The following is a 17,170-nucleotide window of genomic DNA, read 5'->3' as shown; positions in this document are numbered from 1 at the left end:
TCCCGGGTTCATTTATTCACACACCCGACCCATCCCGGTCGACCCGACCCAATAACTTGAACGAAAGTCCCACACGGCAACTACCTGCAAGCACGACGGAACTAGCATGGCAGTTGGCGGGGTCCTCTGGATTCTCACGGGAACGCACCGTGCGCACGTTAGCTGATATCGCCGTCCCACTCTATGCTTTCTCCAAGCGGGAGCGCACGTTAATCCATATATTAATAATTTAGTTATTCTCAAAAAAATAATTTAGTAAAAAAAAAATTAAATAAATAAATGGATATGTAGATATATCGGAAATCGTGTTGCGGTTTTGACCCGACACATCTCACCGGAAAAGAAAAGAAAGGAGAAAGCAACAAAACAAAAAAGAAAAAGCTTTTACTTTTTCTATTTTTTAAAATTCTAATTTCCGAAAATACCCTTGGATCGATCTCTCTCTCACTTGTCTCTGTCTCTTAGTCGAACCTGTTCAAATCCGAAGTTTGTTTTCCAATTCGGATCAGTTTCTCTTCTTCTTCGCTTCCGTCGTCGTTGATGGAGTTGCAGAGGCGCCAGGACCAGAGACGTCCAGAGCGGAAGGGGCAGAAGCGGAAGCTAGAGGAGGAAACCGGCGGCGAGCGGGAGATCTCGGTGAAGTCCGGCGAAGCCAGAAAGGCGCTGCTGAGCGAGGTCAGTGAGCAGGTGAAGGTCCTCAACTCCACTTTCTCTTGGAGCGAAGCCGATCGAGCTTCTGCTAAGCGCGCCACGCACGTCCTCGCCGAGCTCGCCAAGAACGGTTGGTTGAAACGAAATCCCCAAATCACCCTCCGATCTCGCCTCAATTTCCTTTTTTCCCCTCATTTCTTATCGGTTGTGAAGCTTTCGAGGATCTTGAATTGTTTGGATTTAACGATTTTATGCGTTTGTGTGTGAGCAGAGGAGGTAGTGAGCGTGATCGTCGAAGGCGGCGCGGTTCCGGCTCTGGTGAAACATCTTCAAGCTCCGCCGTTAAGCGACGGCGACGGGAGTTCGAAGCCGTTCGAACACGAGGTTGAGAAGGGAAGTGCCTTTGCCCTGGGCCTTCTCGCAGTTAAGGTCACTTTACTCTTACTGTTTTTCAAATTCTCAGTCCACTGTTGGTCAAAATTTTCTGTGGACTTGGAAATTTCCTTTTCTGCATGAATAGATTTCTCGTTTTTTTTTTCAGTGATCATACAATTGAGCGTGTAATTTGCTCACAGAAATTCAAGAATTGGAATTTATTTTTGACAAAAAAAAAAAAAGATTTGGAATTTATGTTAGTTGGATTTGGTTACTAACTGAAGTTGCTAAAATTCAAAATTTTTATAAAATTACAGTCAGTGTTGGGGAAATTACAATTCGAAAATACGAAAACAATATATTCTCTTCCAAGAAGAAAACGAACAATCAAGCCTGTTTTGAATGTGTACATGTAACGAGGTGTAGTGTGATTATTTTTAATCGGGTTGTTCGGTGGTATTGTAGTTGCTGGTATGCTACAGTAAGTTGGTGTGGTATGGTTGCCGATATGTCTGGGTTGCTTTTGATTCTTGGTCTATCCAGTATTAATCTTGACCATCTTTATGTTGCACGGATATGTATACGAGAGACTCTTGGATAGGATATAATTCACTGTCATGCTAACTCTTCGTGTAATTGCTAAACATGTTCATTCTTCCTGTCTTATGTGTCAACAGCCGGAGCACCAACAACTCATTGTTGACACTGGCGCATTGGCTCATCTTGTGGATTTGTTAAAGAGGCACAAGGATAGTCCTGTATCTCGAGCTTTGTATAGCATCATTCGTAGAGCTGCTGATGCCATCACCAACCTTGCTCATGAGAATAGCAACATTAAAACCCGTGTCAGGTTTGCTTATGTCTCAAGTACCTTCTTTCTCAATAAAAATGACAGTAGCAACACGATTCTAATGATCATCAGGACTGAATATACAGAATAGAAGGTGGAATTCCACCTCTAGTTGAGTTGCTTGAATTTGCTGATACCAAGGTGCAAAGAGCAGCTGCTGGAGCATTACGAACCCTGGCATTTAAAAATGATGAGAATAAGAATCAGGTGATGGGTCTTTTTTTTTTTTAAGTTACTTTGATAAAAGGTTGGTTTGAACAAGAACCTGATGGTGTCAATTTATGGCTTTGCAGATTGTTGAATGCAATGCGCTTCCTACTCTCATTCTAATGCTTCGGTCTGAGGATGCTGCAATACATTACGAAGCGGTAGGATCTTATTTTACTTGAATTTATACTATGCACTATTGGACTTATATTGTTCAGAATTAGGTTTTCGCACTTAAATGTTTTTGCAACATCAGACCATTTATAATGTGATGCAGGTTGGTGTTATTGGAAATCTGGTACATTCGTCTCCGATCATAAAGAAAGAAGTTCTTCTTGCGGGAGCTTTACAACCTGTCATTGGATTGCTTAGGTGTGTCTCAGTAGTGCCATGTCACGTGATGAAACTACACTTTTATTGTTTTGTGTCCATTATTTTGTAACGTGAAGAAGTTTCTCAAGTCTTTTGTATTGGGTTACAGTTCCTGCTGCTCTGAGAGCCAAAGAGAAGCAGCTTTATTACTTGGACAATTTGCTGCAACTGATTCAGATTGCAAGGTGGGTATATATTTCTTTCTTTCAATTCTTTTTCATGGTTTGAGTCAAATTCTCACCCCTGTTTTTGCGTTTGGCACCACAAAGATTTAGGAATGAAAACATCATTAATCTTTTCTCTGGTTGAATAATGATCCTATGACTTGCAATCTTTGCTTTATTCTTGTAGATAGGGCTTTGTTCTTTCCCTGTTGATACTTTGCTTTAGGGTCCTTACTCCTTACATTGCCCTTGCCCTTCCACTGAAATAGTCAGGATTTTTGTAGGTTCACATTGTACAGAGGGGTGCTGTTCGGCCTCTGATTGAGATGCTTCAGTCCCCTGACGTACAACTAAAGGAGATGTCAGCTTTTGCATTGGGGAGACTGGCACAGGTTATTATTTCTTCACATATGCTGTTTCTTTTGTGTAAATTACAATTCTTTGGCCATATTGTCTTCATCCCAGTGGATGTATTCTACCTTTCAAGGATGGATTTTGATTTTGCGCTGAGAATATACTTAACCATGGATGGACTTATTTCATGTTACGCTAGAAATGAAGATGAATTTTTGGTCATATGTTTTCACTGTTGAGCAGAAGTTTTAGATTTAAACTCAAGTTTCTTCTAGTCACTAATATCATCACTAGTTCTCAGGTTTCCTGATAGTGATCCAATGAATTAATTTTGATTTATTATTCAAGTAATGCTTTTTCTTTGTCATTTGGTGCTATGCGAGATGCTCTTTTGTAATAATGATTCAAGTATTTGCTAATTCAGGACTCAAACAACCAAGCTGGTATTGCTCACAATGGTGGTTTAGTGCCATTGCTGAAGCTTCTTGATTCGAAAAATGGTTCTCTACAACATAATGCCGCATTTACTCTTTATGGCCTTGCAGATAATGAGGTATGGTATAATTAATAAATTTTCATGAAAATTGGGTCAAGGTAGACATTTAACACCATTTTAATTGATGTTATTATGTTGGTTCGTTTTCTCCTCTAGGATAATGTTTCCGATTATATCAGGGTTGGAGGTGTTCAGAAGCTGCAAGAGGGAGAATTTATTTTTCAAGTATCTTTCTCTCTCTCTCTCTCCCTCTAAAGATTTTATTTATATTTGTAGTTCCTCTAAATACTGCATGTTTCTAAATGCTATAATTCTTAAATCATTACGTATCTTAGTAACCAACTAACTATAATGGATGTTTTCAGTTCTTCCATTTTCCTTCTCTCTTTGCTACATATTATAAATTGTAAACCTGCAAGAATTGACGAGTCGTATTATCAGGCAACAAAGGATTGTGTGACCAAAACATTGAAAAGATTAGAGGAGAAGATTCATGGACGAGTGAGCTGTCATGCCTATATCTAATTTTAATTTAATTTTGTAATTCTAGCATTTGGTATGCTTAATGTATTAAATCTATGAGATTGTAACTTCTTATTGTTTCAATTTAGGTTTTATCCCATTTGTTATATTTGATGCGTGTAGCAGAGAGGGCTGTCCAAAGACGAGTTGCTTTGGCTTTTGCTCATCTTTGTTCGCCAGATGATCTAAGAACAGTATTCATCGACAACAATGGCATGTCACATCCCCGTGTTTATATCATGTTTTTCATGGTTTCTTTTGCATATGAACTTGTATTATATTTCTGCTGGTTTTGTGTTTGCTGATATCGATATTATTAAGCAGGGCTGGAGTTGCTTCTCGGGCTTCTTGGTTCCAGTGCCCATAAACAGCAACTTGATGGTGCTACGGCTTTGTATAAGCTAGCCAACAAAGCCATGACTCTTTCTCCTGTGGATGCAGCTCCCCCATCTCCAACACCACAGGTTGGGGTGTTTTTTAAACAGTTGGTTGCTTGTGGTGAATTCTTGTGTTTGTGGACATAATATAAAGTCAATGTGGAAGCATTATATATGTTTTGTTTTCCAACTTATTCAAATTATTGTTGGCCATTTTGAACCTCTAAAACATAAGGGAAAGTTACAACCACACCACTCATTGTAATTCGGTACAGTTTTTCCGTGGAAAGAAATCGAATCCTATATGCCTATTCTATGGTTGCTTTCATGCATTTAAAATTACTGTAATCTTAAGGCAATAAAGTATTTTTTTGGTATAAATTGCTTGTGATGGGGGATAAATCTTCATGCAGGTCTATCTGGGGGAGCAGTATGTAAACAATCCTACGCTGTCCGATGTTATTTTCTTAGTTGAAGGTTTAAATCTTTTATCTTTATTTAAGCTCGTCCTACTTATGCTAGATTAGTTGACAGTACAGAATATTCAATTACCATGGGTCATTGTATTGTTAACATAAAGGACCTCTTTAAATGTTTGATTGTTTGCTGACCAATTGCAGGTAGACGGTTCTATGCTCACAGAATTTGCCTGCTAGCTTCTTCAGATGCCTTCCGTGCAATGTTTGATGGTGGTTACCGGGTGGGTATCTATTTTCCTACAAATAAGCACTGAAGTGCACATAACACAGTAAAAAGGATGTCTTCATGTTCAATAGTGTGCAATGTCTTTATAATTTCCATTTAACCTATGACAGGAGAAGGATGCGAGGGACATTGAGATACCAAATATTAGATGGGAGGTTTTCGAGTTGATGATGAGGTAAATTGAAGATTGTATTTTTCCTCTTTCACAAAAGCCGTCTTGTGAGCTTTGATAACTCAGAGACTTCCGACTTTGCACAGATTTATATACACTGGATCAGTCGACATTACTATTGATATTGCTCAAGATCTCCTCAGAGCTGCTGATCAGTATCTTTTGGAGGGACTCAAGCGGCTTTGTGAGTATACAATAGCACAGGTGACCTGACACTCTCTCTCTCTGCTCATGTCCTGCTCTGAGTTGAAGAAGGCAGCCACGTAATTACCATTCTACTCTTTTTTGAATAGGACATATCGTTGGACAACGTTTCAAACATGTATGAACTTTCAGAAGCCTTCCATGCGATGTCATTGAGGCACACATGCATATTGTTTATTTTGGAGCAGTTCGATAAATTGAGTGCCAGACCAGGGTACGTGCTCCCTCCAACCTTTCGATCTCATTCAGAAGATTATTTATATATAGGCCAAATGAGTTCCTAGATTTAGTCATCTTTTGCTTAGCGAAAAAGGGTACCGCCTCATTTGCTTATTTTGTCTGAAGTTTCGTTTTTTTGTTTTCATCTACTGAACTTGTCTCGATGCTGCAACACTGCAGGAACTCTCATCTGATCATGCGTATATTACCCGAGATCCGCACTTACTTTACCAAAGCGCTTACTAAGCCTAACCCACATAGCTTGCGGCTATAAATTGCTGCCTTAAATTCTTGAGTCCTAACACCCTGATGTACAGAAACCGCTAGTAGATGCTCTTGCTGTTGTCGAGCCATGAGAATTTTCTAATTCTTTGATTGTAGTTTGCTTACAATCCGTTCTGATTCAATTACTTGTAAAAACGATGCCCCGTCATTACCTTCGCCCATTGTCTTGGCTTTGCTCTTTTTTAGTGAAATCGTATTTAGGAAGAGACTAGCAACGGTGCGGGTGCGGTGCTGCGGGTTTTAAAACTGTATAAAACAAGCATAAATGTTTGAATACCTACAATATGCAACACTATTTACATGTGGAGGTCTATTTACAACTATATTTTCAATAACTAACATGTAGGTGTCCAAGTGTTCATATCACGGTCATTGGTCTCTGGGGCGAAGTTCCTAGATTCCTATGGGTTTGACCGCAAGAGTTCGATGAACTTGCTCTAAATTACAACAGAATGTGAGAAAACAAATATCAGTGCATCGCAACATGCATCACCATAGGAAGCAAAACACACACAATTGATGTTCTTTTGATAAAGCAGAGCATGCAATTCTAGTCTAATCCGGATTCTTATTTTGGAAAACAACCCGGTTTCTCTCCTTCCAAATCTGCCAACACACTATGAGTACCATACTCAGCTCACACAATCCTCACACAATCCTTCACTATTTCTGGTGTCCAAGGAGTTTAACCAATCACTGAAATTAAGACTTTGATTCATTTTAACAGAATTAGGAATAGCAGGACTATTCCACACTTGCTTTGCAAAACTGCAATCAATGAAAAGATGTCTAATACTTTCATTTTCTACATTACACATAGGGCATGAAGTAGGCATACTATTAATAAATCTCGCCAACCGGTCTCTGGTATGGACTATGGACTTTTTCCAGAATACGAAGCCAACTAAAAATTTTAACTTTGTGAGGTACGATACGGTTCCACATTTTTTTCCATAATCTTGCTAGAATGCACATATTGGTAGCAAAGTTCTGTATCCAAGTCGCTGATTTGACAGAGAATTTACCATTTGCATTAGGACCCCAATAGCATGAATTGCCTTGAGGGCTAGAAGGCAGGGGAATACTACAAATCTTGTTAACCACTTCAACATCAACCATACAGTATAGTAATTGTCTATCCCCATTGCCCATTAACAATAACGTGGCTTACTTTCATATCAAGATCAACATGGGTAATCTGGTTGCTAGATAAGAGATTAGTAAGTGGGAAAGGGAAAACCCAATTATGGGTCCAGAAAAGAATATTTTCTCCATTTCCCACCACCCACCTCAAACCCATCATGATAACCTCCCTCGACTTGAGGATACCCTTCCATGCACACAAGTAGTTTTGTCTAATTTTATTACTTAGAAAATATTCATTCTTCATATACTTATTCTTAACTATTTGGACCCACCAATTTTGCTCCTTAGTTAGGACTTTCCACCCTAACTTTGCCAAGCAAGTGTTGTTGAAGTGAGCACTCTTCCGAATGCCTAACCCCCCATTCTCTTTGGGGTAGCAAACTTTGTCCCAAGCAACAGGGCTAAGTTTGGAATCCTTTCCCAACAGAAAATTCCTGTTCTTTCTATCAATAGCCGTAGTAAGCTTATTAGGACACTTAAAACAAGCCATAGTATGATTAGGAATACCATAAAGGTTTGCTTTAATAAGAGTAAATCTCCCTGCCTTAGAAAGTGTATTTCCAACCAAACAGCTTGTTCTGTATCTTTATAATAAGATCCTTAGCATTAGTTGGATCCTTCCAAAAAATTATATTATGAATCCCTAAATGTTTATTTACCAATAGTGGTTTTGTGCTGGATTTACAGAATATTGACAATATCAAAGCGACGACTTATGGCAAGTGTCTTCGCCCATGAGCGGTAGGTCTCGGGTTCGAGACTTGGGAGCAGCCTCTCCATAAATGGGGGTAAGGCTAGCCGACATTCACCTCTCCCAGACCCTGCGTAAAGCGGGAGCCTTGTGCACTGGATACGATCAAAGCGACGACTTATGGAAATTTATTTTTTGCCCAGAAGCATTAGAAACATCATTAAGCACTTTGGCTATATTTTTGGCTGCACTATTGGTAGCTTTAGCAAAAACCAAACAATCATCTGCAAACATTAGGTTCGTGACTATAAAACCTCTAGGAGCAGTTAGAAGATTACATTGCATCTAGGGGACCTAGATGTCTTATCAGGGGTTCCATACAAAGAATAAAAATGTAGGGAGAGAGGGGATCGCCTGCCTAATGCCCCTTGAAGGACAAAAGAAGCCATGCGCTTTACCATTAACTAACACAGAGAAAGAAGTTGAAGTAATACATTCCTACCCTTCCTCCCCTTAAAAGAGGAAAAAATTTCATGAGCAATCAGAATATTATCCTGGATAGATCTTCTAGGAGCAAAGGCAACTTGATTCCTGGAACTGCTATAAGTTAGCAAAGGCTTTATCCGATTAACCATAATTTTAGTAACAATTTTATAAGTAACATTACATAAGCTAATTGGCCTAAAATTGGACACCACGTCAGGGTTATCCACCTTAGGAATTAGGGCAATACGAGTATGGTTTATCAACTTTAAACTGGACCCTGTGCTAAAGAAATCTTTAACCATATTTGTAATCGAATGGCCAACCAGATCCCAACAATTTTGATAGAAAACTGTATGTATACCATCAGGTCCTGGGGCCTTAAGGGCACCGATACTTTTAACCGCTCTTAGGACATCATCGTCAAGAATAGGTTGGTTTAAGGAGGCATTGTGAATCTCATTTAAACAAAGATCAATAATATTCATAAAATCATTGATATCTGAGTTAGAAGGGGTGAGAGAAGAAGTGAACCGTTGTTTTAAATCTTCAACGAAAACATTTTCCAAGCCATCACCTTTCCCCCACCAATTACCAAGGTGGTCACGAATCTTGGAAATCTCATTCTTTTTCTTTCAAATATTGGTTACAGTTTGGAAACACCTAGTGTTTTTATCTCCAAGTTGGAGCCAAATAACTCTGGCTTTCTGCGCCCAGAAAATCTCCTCATCTCTAAGGACATGATAAAGTTGCCTCTTGATATCACATTCCTTATTTAACAAATAGTTAGACATCGGTAAGCTCATGGTATCTTGTTGTATTTTATTTAACTCACTCATGAGAGCTTTTTTCTTATCAACAAGGTTGCCAAAGGTATCCTTGTTCCATTTATGGACAAGAAATTTGAATCTACCTAAGTAGCCCCTAACCTTATCACAGGAGTTTCCAAGCGTACCCTCACTCCAAACTCTACTCACCACATATCTGAAATCAGGATGTGCTAACCACATAGCCTCAAATTTAAAATTAGTACTACCTGCACCATTAGTATTGTACATAGTATTGGTATCCAATAAAATGGGGCTATGATCCGAACCAAATATGGGATAATTGTGCAGAGATGCCTTGGGGTACAAGTTAATCCAATCTGAATTAGCAATAGCCCTGTATAATCTTTCATAAATAACTGTGTTATCTTTGTGCCCATTACACCATGTGAAAGGCACACCTGAAGCAGGGATTGAGATTAAATCTCCTTCACTAAGGAACCTATTGAACTCAATCATGTAATTATTAATAGTTCTATTGCCACCAATTTTCTCAGCAAGATTAGTTATATTGTTGAAAAACCCAACTAGAAGCCAAGGTCTAAATCCAAGGATAATAGGTGTTAGATCAAGAATATCTTTCCAAAGTTGGGGCTGCATGTGTTTTTGTGGATAGGCATAAACAAGGGTAAACATGAAGTTAGTATTTGTTTGCTTATCTAAGATATCACAATGGATAAAACAAAAATTCAGAATATTCACATTCAGACTGATATTCCGATCATTCAAACAGAGGCAGAGGCCTCCAGCCTTACCATCTCCACTAGCAAAAACAATATTAGAGAACCTCTTAGACAATAAAGCTTCAAGCCTTCTATCAAGGCTAAATCTAGGTTTAACAATGCAAAAAACATCCAGAAAACATAAACAACAAAGGAAATTAAAATGAGAGGCAAAATCAGGCCTGCCTCAACCCCTACAGTTCCACAGTAACGACTTCATCAGTCGACATCTTCTAAGTTATAGTTCGGACCCTCACCACTCTTACCTTCACTCCTAACTCTCTTTCTATTATCCCCAGCTTGCACCTGCTCGAACTCTCCATTCTCCGTTTCCATAAACACCTCATCGGTTTCCAGATCAGTAAATTCATTCGCTCCCTTTCCCTTAAGCTTGCTGTCCGTAGACTTCTCAAACATCACACACTTGCCTCCAGCAGTTCCAGAGCCTTACCTTCCCTCAGTATGATGACCCCACCTAGAAACAAGGTCAGCCTTAGACACCCATGTTCTATTACCACGAACCACATTTTCATAGATTCTGCTATCCCTACGTCCAGAACTCTTGCCTTTGCTATCACTCTTACTCTTTCTAACTGGCACAGTGTTCCAACCATCCTCATCCTCCATTTGCTCCTGGACCATCTCACCCCTCATTGTAGTTTCTCCCTTAACAGAGCCAACCTCATCAACAAGAGTAGGCTAGGGAAAGAAAAGCATTACCCCCTCATGAAGCTCATTCTTGCTTTCATCACTCATTGGAAAATCTGCAGGGCACACTAATGGTTCATCTTCGAAATTTTTTTCCACAAGAAGGCAATCATTGTTGTCAAAATTAGCAGGGCACGAGTGCTTGTCACTCATTTTCCTCCCATAATAAAAGCAAATCTCGAAAAGTTTCTCGTAGCTCAGCAACAAGGGCAATCTTCATCATCATTCAACACTAGGATTCTCTTCAGAGGCAGCCTCAAGTCAACTTCTAGAAGGACCCTAACAAACAATCCATGGAGCACCAAGAGAGTGGTTTCATCCACACTGATAAAATTGCCCACAGGTTGTGTGATAACTTCCAAGATCTTTGCATCTAGATATTTAACTGGGACTCTAGGAATCCTAATCCACACCCTTAGATTAGAAATGAAATTTGTGTCCTTGAAATGAACATTCCACCTCTCCATATGGAAAATCTGACCCCTCACATACCAAGGCCTGTTATCTAGAGCAAACTCCATTTCTTTTTCATTAGTAAACTCAATGGCATACCACCTATGCCCAAAGTGGTCCAAGTAGAATGGATTCTTAACTTTAGAACCCCAAGTTAACCCCAACTTCCATTTAATAGTCCTAGCATCCAATTGCTTTCCCATTAACTTACCCATAAGGACCTTACTCTCCATGAACTTAACATTCAGGTTTTAGTAGAGAGTCGACACTCTAGTAACACCATTCTCCATGGTGAAGGTGCCACATGCACCCTCAACCACAACAGGGGGTTGACCGGGAAGTGGGTTGGTGTGGGTGCAAAAATTAAGGCTTAAGGAATGAGCCACTACCTAAATTTGGGAGAGTGGAGCTAGAATAAAGGAGCATGATCAAATACTTCCATGGAATATGGAACATGGAGAAATAGGAGGAAAGTGAAACTTGAAGCCCAAGTATTTTATGTCTATAAAGGAACTAGAATCCCATGAGAACAGGGGGAGGAAAATGAGGGAAGTATTAGACAGCTTTACAATGTCTTGCAATTATTTTGAACAACGACTGACTTGAGCGTCGGAGTGTTTTCTTGTAGGTCCCCCGCTCTCATGGTTGACAAGTGAAGATAGTGTCCAAGGCTTCTCAACGTGTTCAAGATTACTTGTTGGTGGAGAATTGGTGTATCCGAAATTTTCCGCTCCAACAGTTGGCGTCGTCTGTGGGAAACGTACAAAAAGGCCGTCTAAGCGACAATGGGGGCATGGATTAAAATTCCCAAAAATAAAGACTTGCTGCCCTCCTTTATGATTTCTCAAATTGATAATAAAAATGGCAAGGATTATGAGGGCAAGGACCTTCAACAATGTGGGAAGAAGGAAATATCAGTAATGTTGGATATAAGACTAGCCGAGAATTTGGTGCACGTTGTGTATCACACGAACAAAAAAGTCCTAGCATAAGGCAATGATTTAGAGTTCAGTGTTACACCAACCAGCTTTACATACTTCTCTTAGGATGAAGCGACTGGACATGATCGACACAAAACTTGTGTACTGGGGGAATATGTTTGTCACTGGAATGGTTTCTACCAACTACAATGGTGATTGGAGAAGGGAAAAAAAGAATCATGCATGATGATTATAATGCACACTACTTGACTGCAAAGATAATACCGGCCACAAGCATTTGCACTGCTGCTGACAACCACAACTGCACTGACATATGAGACCATTTGGATAAGAGAAACTCCAAAATGTGTCAATGCTGAGCCACTCATATTAGTTGCCCTGGTCAAACCAAAATTGGGGCAAAGTTAAACCCTCCAAATCGATAAGAATTCTTAGTACAGATGGTAGGTCATTGCGATAATTTATGTGATAGTACAGATGGTAGGTGTGATCGAACCCGTCTAGCATGATGGGAGTGAGTTTGAAATGAGATTGTGATGGGATCTAAATTGCAAGTCTTGAAGGAAGTCCAAGCCAATCAAACATGGCGTAATATTGCAAATAATGCACGATGATGATAGAGTCAGAAGCTACGAAGAAAAATGAAAAGTCACCTATTCGGCAAGCACTCAAAGCTTGAAAGCAGAATAAATGCACTAAATTTGCTTCGACAGATAAAAACTATTGCATTATTAATTAGTTTCGGATTCGTGCAATTCATGGTTTTTCTTTGGCAAAGAAAGCCAAGAACATTGAATCACTAATTGAATCTCAACTTATTTATCATTTACTTTATCAGTTATGGCAATGAATAATATGAGTATTTCACTATTAATGTTGTGGCCTTATATTGACAAGGCTAATGAGGATTGTTGGAGTTGTTTTGGCAGTGAATTGTTCCAATTTGTGAGAATATGGAGGGGAAGTGGAAATGCTTACATTGCACATCATTTGGTTGCATATTGAAAAGGCACTTATTCGGCAAGCACTCAAGGGTTGTAAGCAAAGGAAATCCATTTAATTCGACAACAACGAAGTTGCCCAACAGATAAGAGTTTCTTTCTTACACATGCTCATTAGTACTATTGATGTTGTTCGAATTTTAATCACTCTGAGGGCATACTATTACTATATGGTGATTGAAGATCATGAGACCGTGGGTTGAAGACCTAGACCGAATAAGAGCCGAAGGCTCAAGATTGAAGGTCGAAGACCCAAAATTCATGGTTGAAGACCAACATAATCGTGGCTGAAGGCCAAACTCATGGTCGAAGACCATATGTTCGTAGCCGAAGGCCAAACTCATGGTCAAAGACCATATGATCGTAGCCGAAGGCCAAACTAATGATGAAATCTCAAGTCGAATGAATTTTTTCAAAGAAACATTTTTCCTCTACAAACCCTCAACGATGTGTTTGCAAAGAAAAAAAGGGGCAATGTGGGAGCCAAAAATAACTCCTCCACTAAATAAGCTACTAGTATACCAAACATGAGGAGTGGAGCTACAATCAAGCAACATAATACCCACTCCATGGAACATGAAGACATAGAAGGAGAGTGGAACTTGGAGCCCAAGACTTGAATGCCTATAAAACGGCAATAATCCCATCAGTATGGAGAGAAAGAGAGAGAGAAGTATGAGATCATTCTATATTGTACAAGCATCTTGAACAAAGACTGACTTGAGCATCAGAGTGTTTCCTTGCAAGTCTCCTCGCTCTCATTGATGGCAAGCGAAGATGATGTTTGGCTTCTCGATGTGATTACAAGATTTACTAGTTGGAAGATTTAAAGGATTTGAATTTTTCCGCTCCAACAGTTGGCAAACTTGTTCACCCAATCAGGAATTTTAGGGCTGGTAGGAATCCTAGCATGTCTGGAGGAGGAGGCCTCAAGTTGAGAGATGGCAGTCATGGTTAAGGTATATAAGCTCTGGGATGAAACACTAAGCCTCACCAACCCATACCTATAAATACTAAGTGTCAAGCTTCCGACACAGTTCCAGTAATATGAAACAGGCAAACCCAGAAGTTTAGAAGACACACAATAGCCCTTAGTAATAATTAACACCCTAAAGGTCCTAAGACTAGCCCAAACGGCACTAAAAAACTCGAAAACCGAACTAACTGAGAACCAAAACAACACATTAATTGAGTGCCAAAACACTCCAAACCAAAAGATAGGATTTAAACAAATATAATTAAGCCCATACATTAAACCCTCCATCAAATCAAAGTGACTGTAAAGCTTCCTGAAAGTGTTATGATTATCCCCGCCCAACAATAACCAATGATAAATAAACCATACCTTTCATGCTCCAATGAGGCGGTTCTCGATAATGTAGCAGCTTATGCCGTCTTGCATCACCACCCCACTTACCCACCTTGGATATATCCCCAGCCTCTTGATCTTCTCATTGAGTATATACTCACCTCGCACACCTTCCTTATCATAATGATCATAGTTACCACGCCGAGACACAGATTCATCTAAGCAAGTAACCTCAACAGCTTGATCGGAATTGCACTCTAACTTCCTTTGGTCAATTGTCTTGTTTGCAATTTTCCTCACCTCCTTTATCCAACTAGTTAACCAAATGATTACACTTCAGCTAAAATTTGCAGAACACACACGATTAATCAAGTGGAATAATTGTAACAGGGTGAACCCTAACCCTAACCTTAACCCTAGAAATTTCCCCATTTTCCTCCTCTCGACTCTCATTCCCTGGCTCTTCAGATTTCGTGTATGAAGTAAACTTTGGAGGGTAAATTGGTAGTTTTTCATAAGAAATAGAGTAAGTTAACTTTGGAGCGTAAATCAAACGTTAGATTCATAACCTTTATGAAATGTTAGGGCTTATAGGTGAGAAAATGACGGTATTACACTTTAAAGTGTGTCAAGTGACTTAAGTTGACGAAAAATTTGATAAAATAGGTTTGAATATAATTGTAGGGATGAAATTAGCAAATTTTAATGAATTTAGGGACTTATTTCACCAAAAAAATAATTTAGAGAACTAATTTTCGTTGAAGTGATAGTTCAGAGACTAAATCGGTACTTCACCCTAAGTAAATGAATTTTATTACATGGAGGTATTTAACCTTTTCCTTAATCAAGTACTCGGATTGCTAAAAAGGAAAATTTAATAATTTTAGATTTGGTCATAACCCACCAAATGTTCCAGATTTTTCAATCACAAAATATCCTCATTCCTTCAAAACATGTAACTATTATATATATATATATATATGGAAATTATGTGTGGGGTCCACTTAACGTCCAACTTCAACGATTCGAACCGTCTATTTTGTAAGTCTCGATTCATAGATCATTCTTGCAAAAATTCAATTCTATCCGAAACCATTTGCCTATGAGAGATTATAATCATACACCTCAAATTACTTCTCCCACACCTTTTTAATTTTTTAATATTTTCTACACACCACTAACATTTGATAGAAAAATATTAAAAAATTAAAAGGGTGTGGGATAAGTAATTTGGGGTGTGTGAATATAATCTCTCTTTGCCTATTTTAATTATCAAGATAAAATTTCATTGTTTCTTATATAACAAAATATTCGTTAATTTTTTTGAACCCAATTAGATGTCTTAAATATTTCCGATTTGACTAATATTTAGCAAGGATAATCTACGAGGTGCAACTTGAAAAATAGACTGTGGAGCAAAAAATAATCAAGAAAATTATGGAGGTGAAACGTGTACTTTTGGGTAAAAAGGACAAAATTACCTTCAAGGCACACCGAGATTTCTAAGCACATGCAATGGAAAATAACGGCTCAATCAAGGAAGAGTCAAAGGTGATCAAAATGGTATTTATTCAAATCCCTCTCATCAGTCCTCATCAAATCTTCACTCAAATGGTAACTCCCAATTTTCCTATTCAATTTAGGATTAATTGCCAAGTTAATTGCAAGATATATTATTTCACATGATATCTTGCAATATACTCATAATTCCACCATATATGGCTGATCCTTATTCTCCAAATAGGGCCGGCCATTCCCTTATAAATAACCTTATTCTCGCACTAAAAAGTTAAGCCATTGGCTACCTATAAACTCCTAAACACATTTTTGTCAGAATTCTAACTTTGGCATCGGAGATACTTCAGCTAAAGCCCCCCCCTTATTCATCGTGGACACGTGAGGCTTTTGGCCTTAATCTTAGGTGTTATTATTTTGCAGGTGCATTTTCGTCAAAGGAGAAGACGGCGGAAATTTGCATCCACAAATTGGTGCTTTCATTGAGAGTTTGATTCACATGCTCGAAGAAGACTCTCGCATTCAAAGTTTCTCGTTTCTCGTTCGTTCGTACATTTTTCATACTTTCTTATTCCTAGAATTTTTTAATTCTTTGAATAGAGGTGAGGAAAAAAAATACAATGACGGGAAATTCGAAAACCACGATGAACAGAACTTCGTACGTTCAAAGATCCAGATCAAATGATGGAGAATGAGACGTAGCCCCACTACGATGATCCACGAGGCTCAATACGATGGCAAGATGAGCAACTTTGCCACCAAGGAGGACCACCACCATGGCAGCCACGGGGACCACTATGGCAGTGGGGAGTGAGCCAGCTCTATGGCTGCCAGCCCACGGTGAACATAGAGCAACAAGGTAGTCATAAGCCCAGGCCCACTCCACTTTTCAGCGCAAGCCTAAGTAGTTACGACATGAGAAACGACCCAACACTCGCGGGCCCAAGGCCAGTGCGAGCCCAGTGAGCTCCCGAGCCGAGCCTAGGCCCAGCGCCCACGTGCACTGTACTCGGAGTAATCCACGCCAACAGCCCGACCTGTTCTCATGGTCCAATCCAAGGTCCAGCCCATTCCCATGGTCCTCCAAGCAATCCCAATCGGCCAAAGACCGGTTCAACCGTCCCGGCTTCAGATTTCTAGACTGACGATTGAACCAAGGGTATTTTCACCTCATTTCTCCGCATATTTGATATGTCCTAACTCAAATCTCATGCCGGAGTCCATTACACTTCCACTACTTAAGGAGACGTATACCGTCCAAGCTCTTCCACCCTAAATGGCGAACAACACTTGTCTTGACAAGTCATATTGACAAACGCCCTTACATAGCAGACAACCTTAGTAAATCAGCTCTTGCAGCATGCCCCAAATGAGGTGTCCTAAAGTAGGACAATGGCAGATGAAGAACCTCTCCAACAACG

At 39.4% G+C, this 17,170-nt stretch overlaps 1 protein-coding gene across 2 annotated transcripts; it reads left to right on the top strand.

Moving 5' to 3' along the window:
- The first annotated feature begins 451 nt into the window (after window positions 1–451).
- LOC126608087 (ARM REPEAT PROTEIN INTERACTING WITH ABF2) lies at window positions 452–6,254 on the top strand. 2 transcript variants are annotated; one of them, XM_050275853.1, is made up of 19 exons: window positions 452–781; window positions 923–1,074; window positions 1,704–1,876; window positions 1,963–2,083; window positions 2,170–2,244; window positions 2,361–2,455; window positions 2,565–2,640; window positions 2,904–3,011; window positions 3,398–3,526; window positions 3,626–3,694; window positions 3,911–3,970; window positions 4,081–4,204; window positions 4,316–4,455; window positions 4,782–4,845; window positions 4,989–5,068; window positions 5,184–5,248; window positions 5,332–5,449; window positions 5,539–5,663; window positions 5,849–6,254. In XM_050275853.1, exons 1-19 carry the CDS (start codon window positions 541–543, stop codon window positions 5,940–5,942), a joined length of 2,109 nt encoding a protein of 702 aa, XP_050131810.1. In that variant the 5' UTR covers window positions 452–540; the 3' UTR covers window positions 5,943–6,254. The 2 variants fall into 2 exon arrangements, with proteins under 2 accessions (XP_050131810.1, XP_050131809.1); XM_050275852.1 differs by having other exon boundaries at window positions 454–781; window positions 923–1,080.
- Window positions 6,255–17,170: the final 10,916 nt, after the last annotated feature.

Source organism: Malus sylvestris, chromosome 16 (genome assembly GCF_916048215.2).
Source record: "Malus sylvestris chromosome 16, drMalSylv7.2, whole genome shotgun sequence".
Lineage (NCBI taxonomy): Eukaryota > Viridiplantae > Streptophyta > Magnoliopsida > Rosales > Rosaceae > Malus > Malus sylvestris.
This window is presented reverse-complemented; position numbering and strand designations above follow the sequence as displayed.

Bases quoted from the DNA above. Each gene is read 5' to 3' on its own strand.
- LOC126608087 (XM_050275852.1), top strand. From the start codon at position 541: ATGGAGTTGCAGAGGCGCCAGGACCAGAGACGTCCAGAGCGGAAGGGG. The intron at 1,081-1,703 runs GTCACTTTACTC...ATGTGTCAACAG, and splicing joins TGGGCCTTCTCGCAGTTAAG to CCGGAGCACCAACAACTCAT. The intron at 5,069-5,183 runs GTGGGTATCTAT...AACCTATGACAG, and splicing joins TGTTTGATGGTGGTTACCGG to GAGAAGGATGCGAGGGACAT.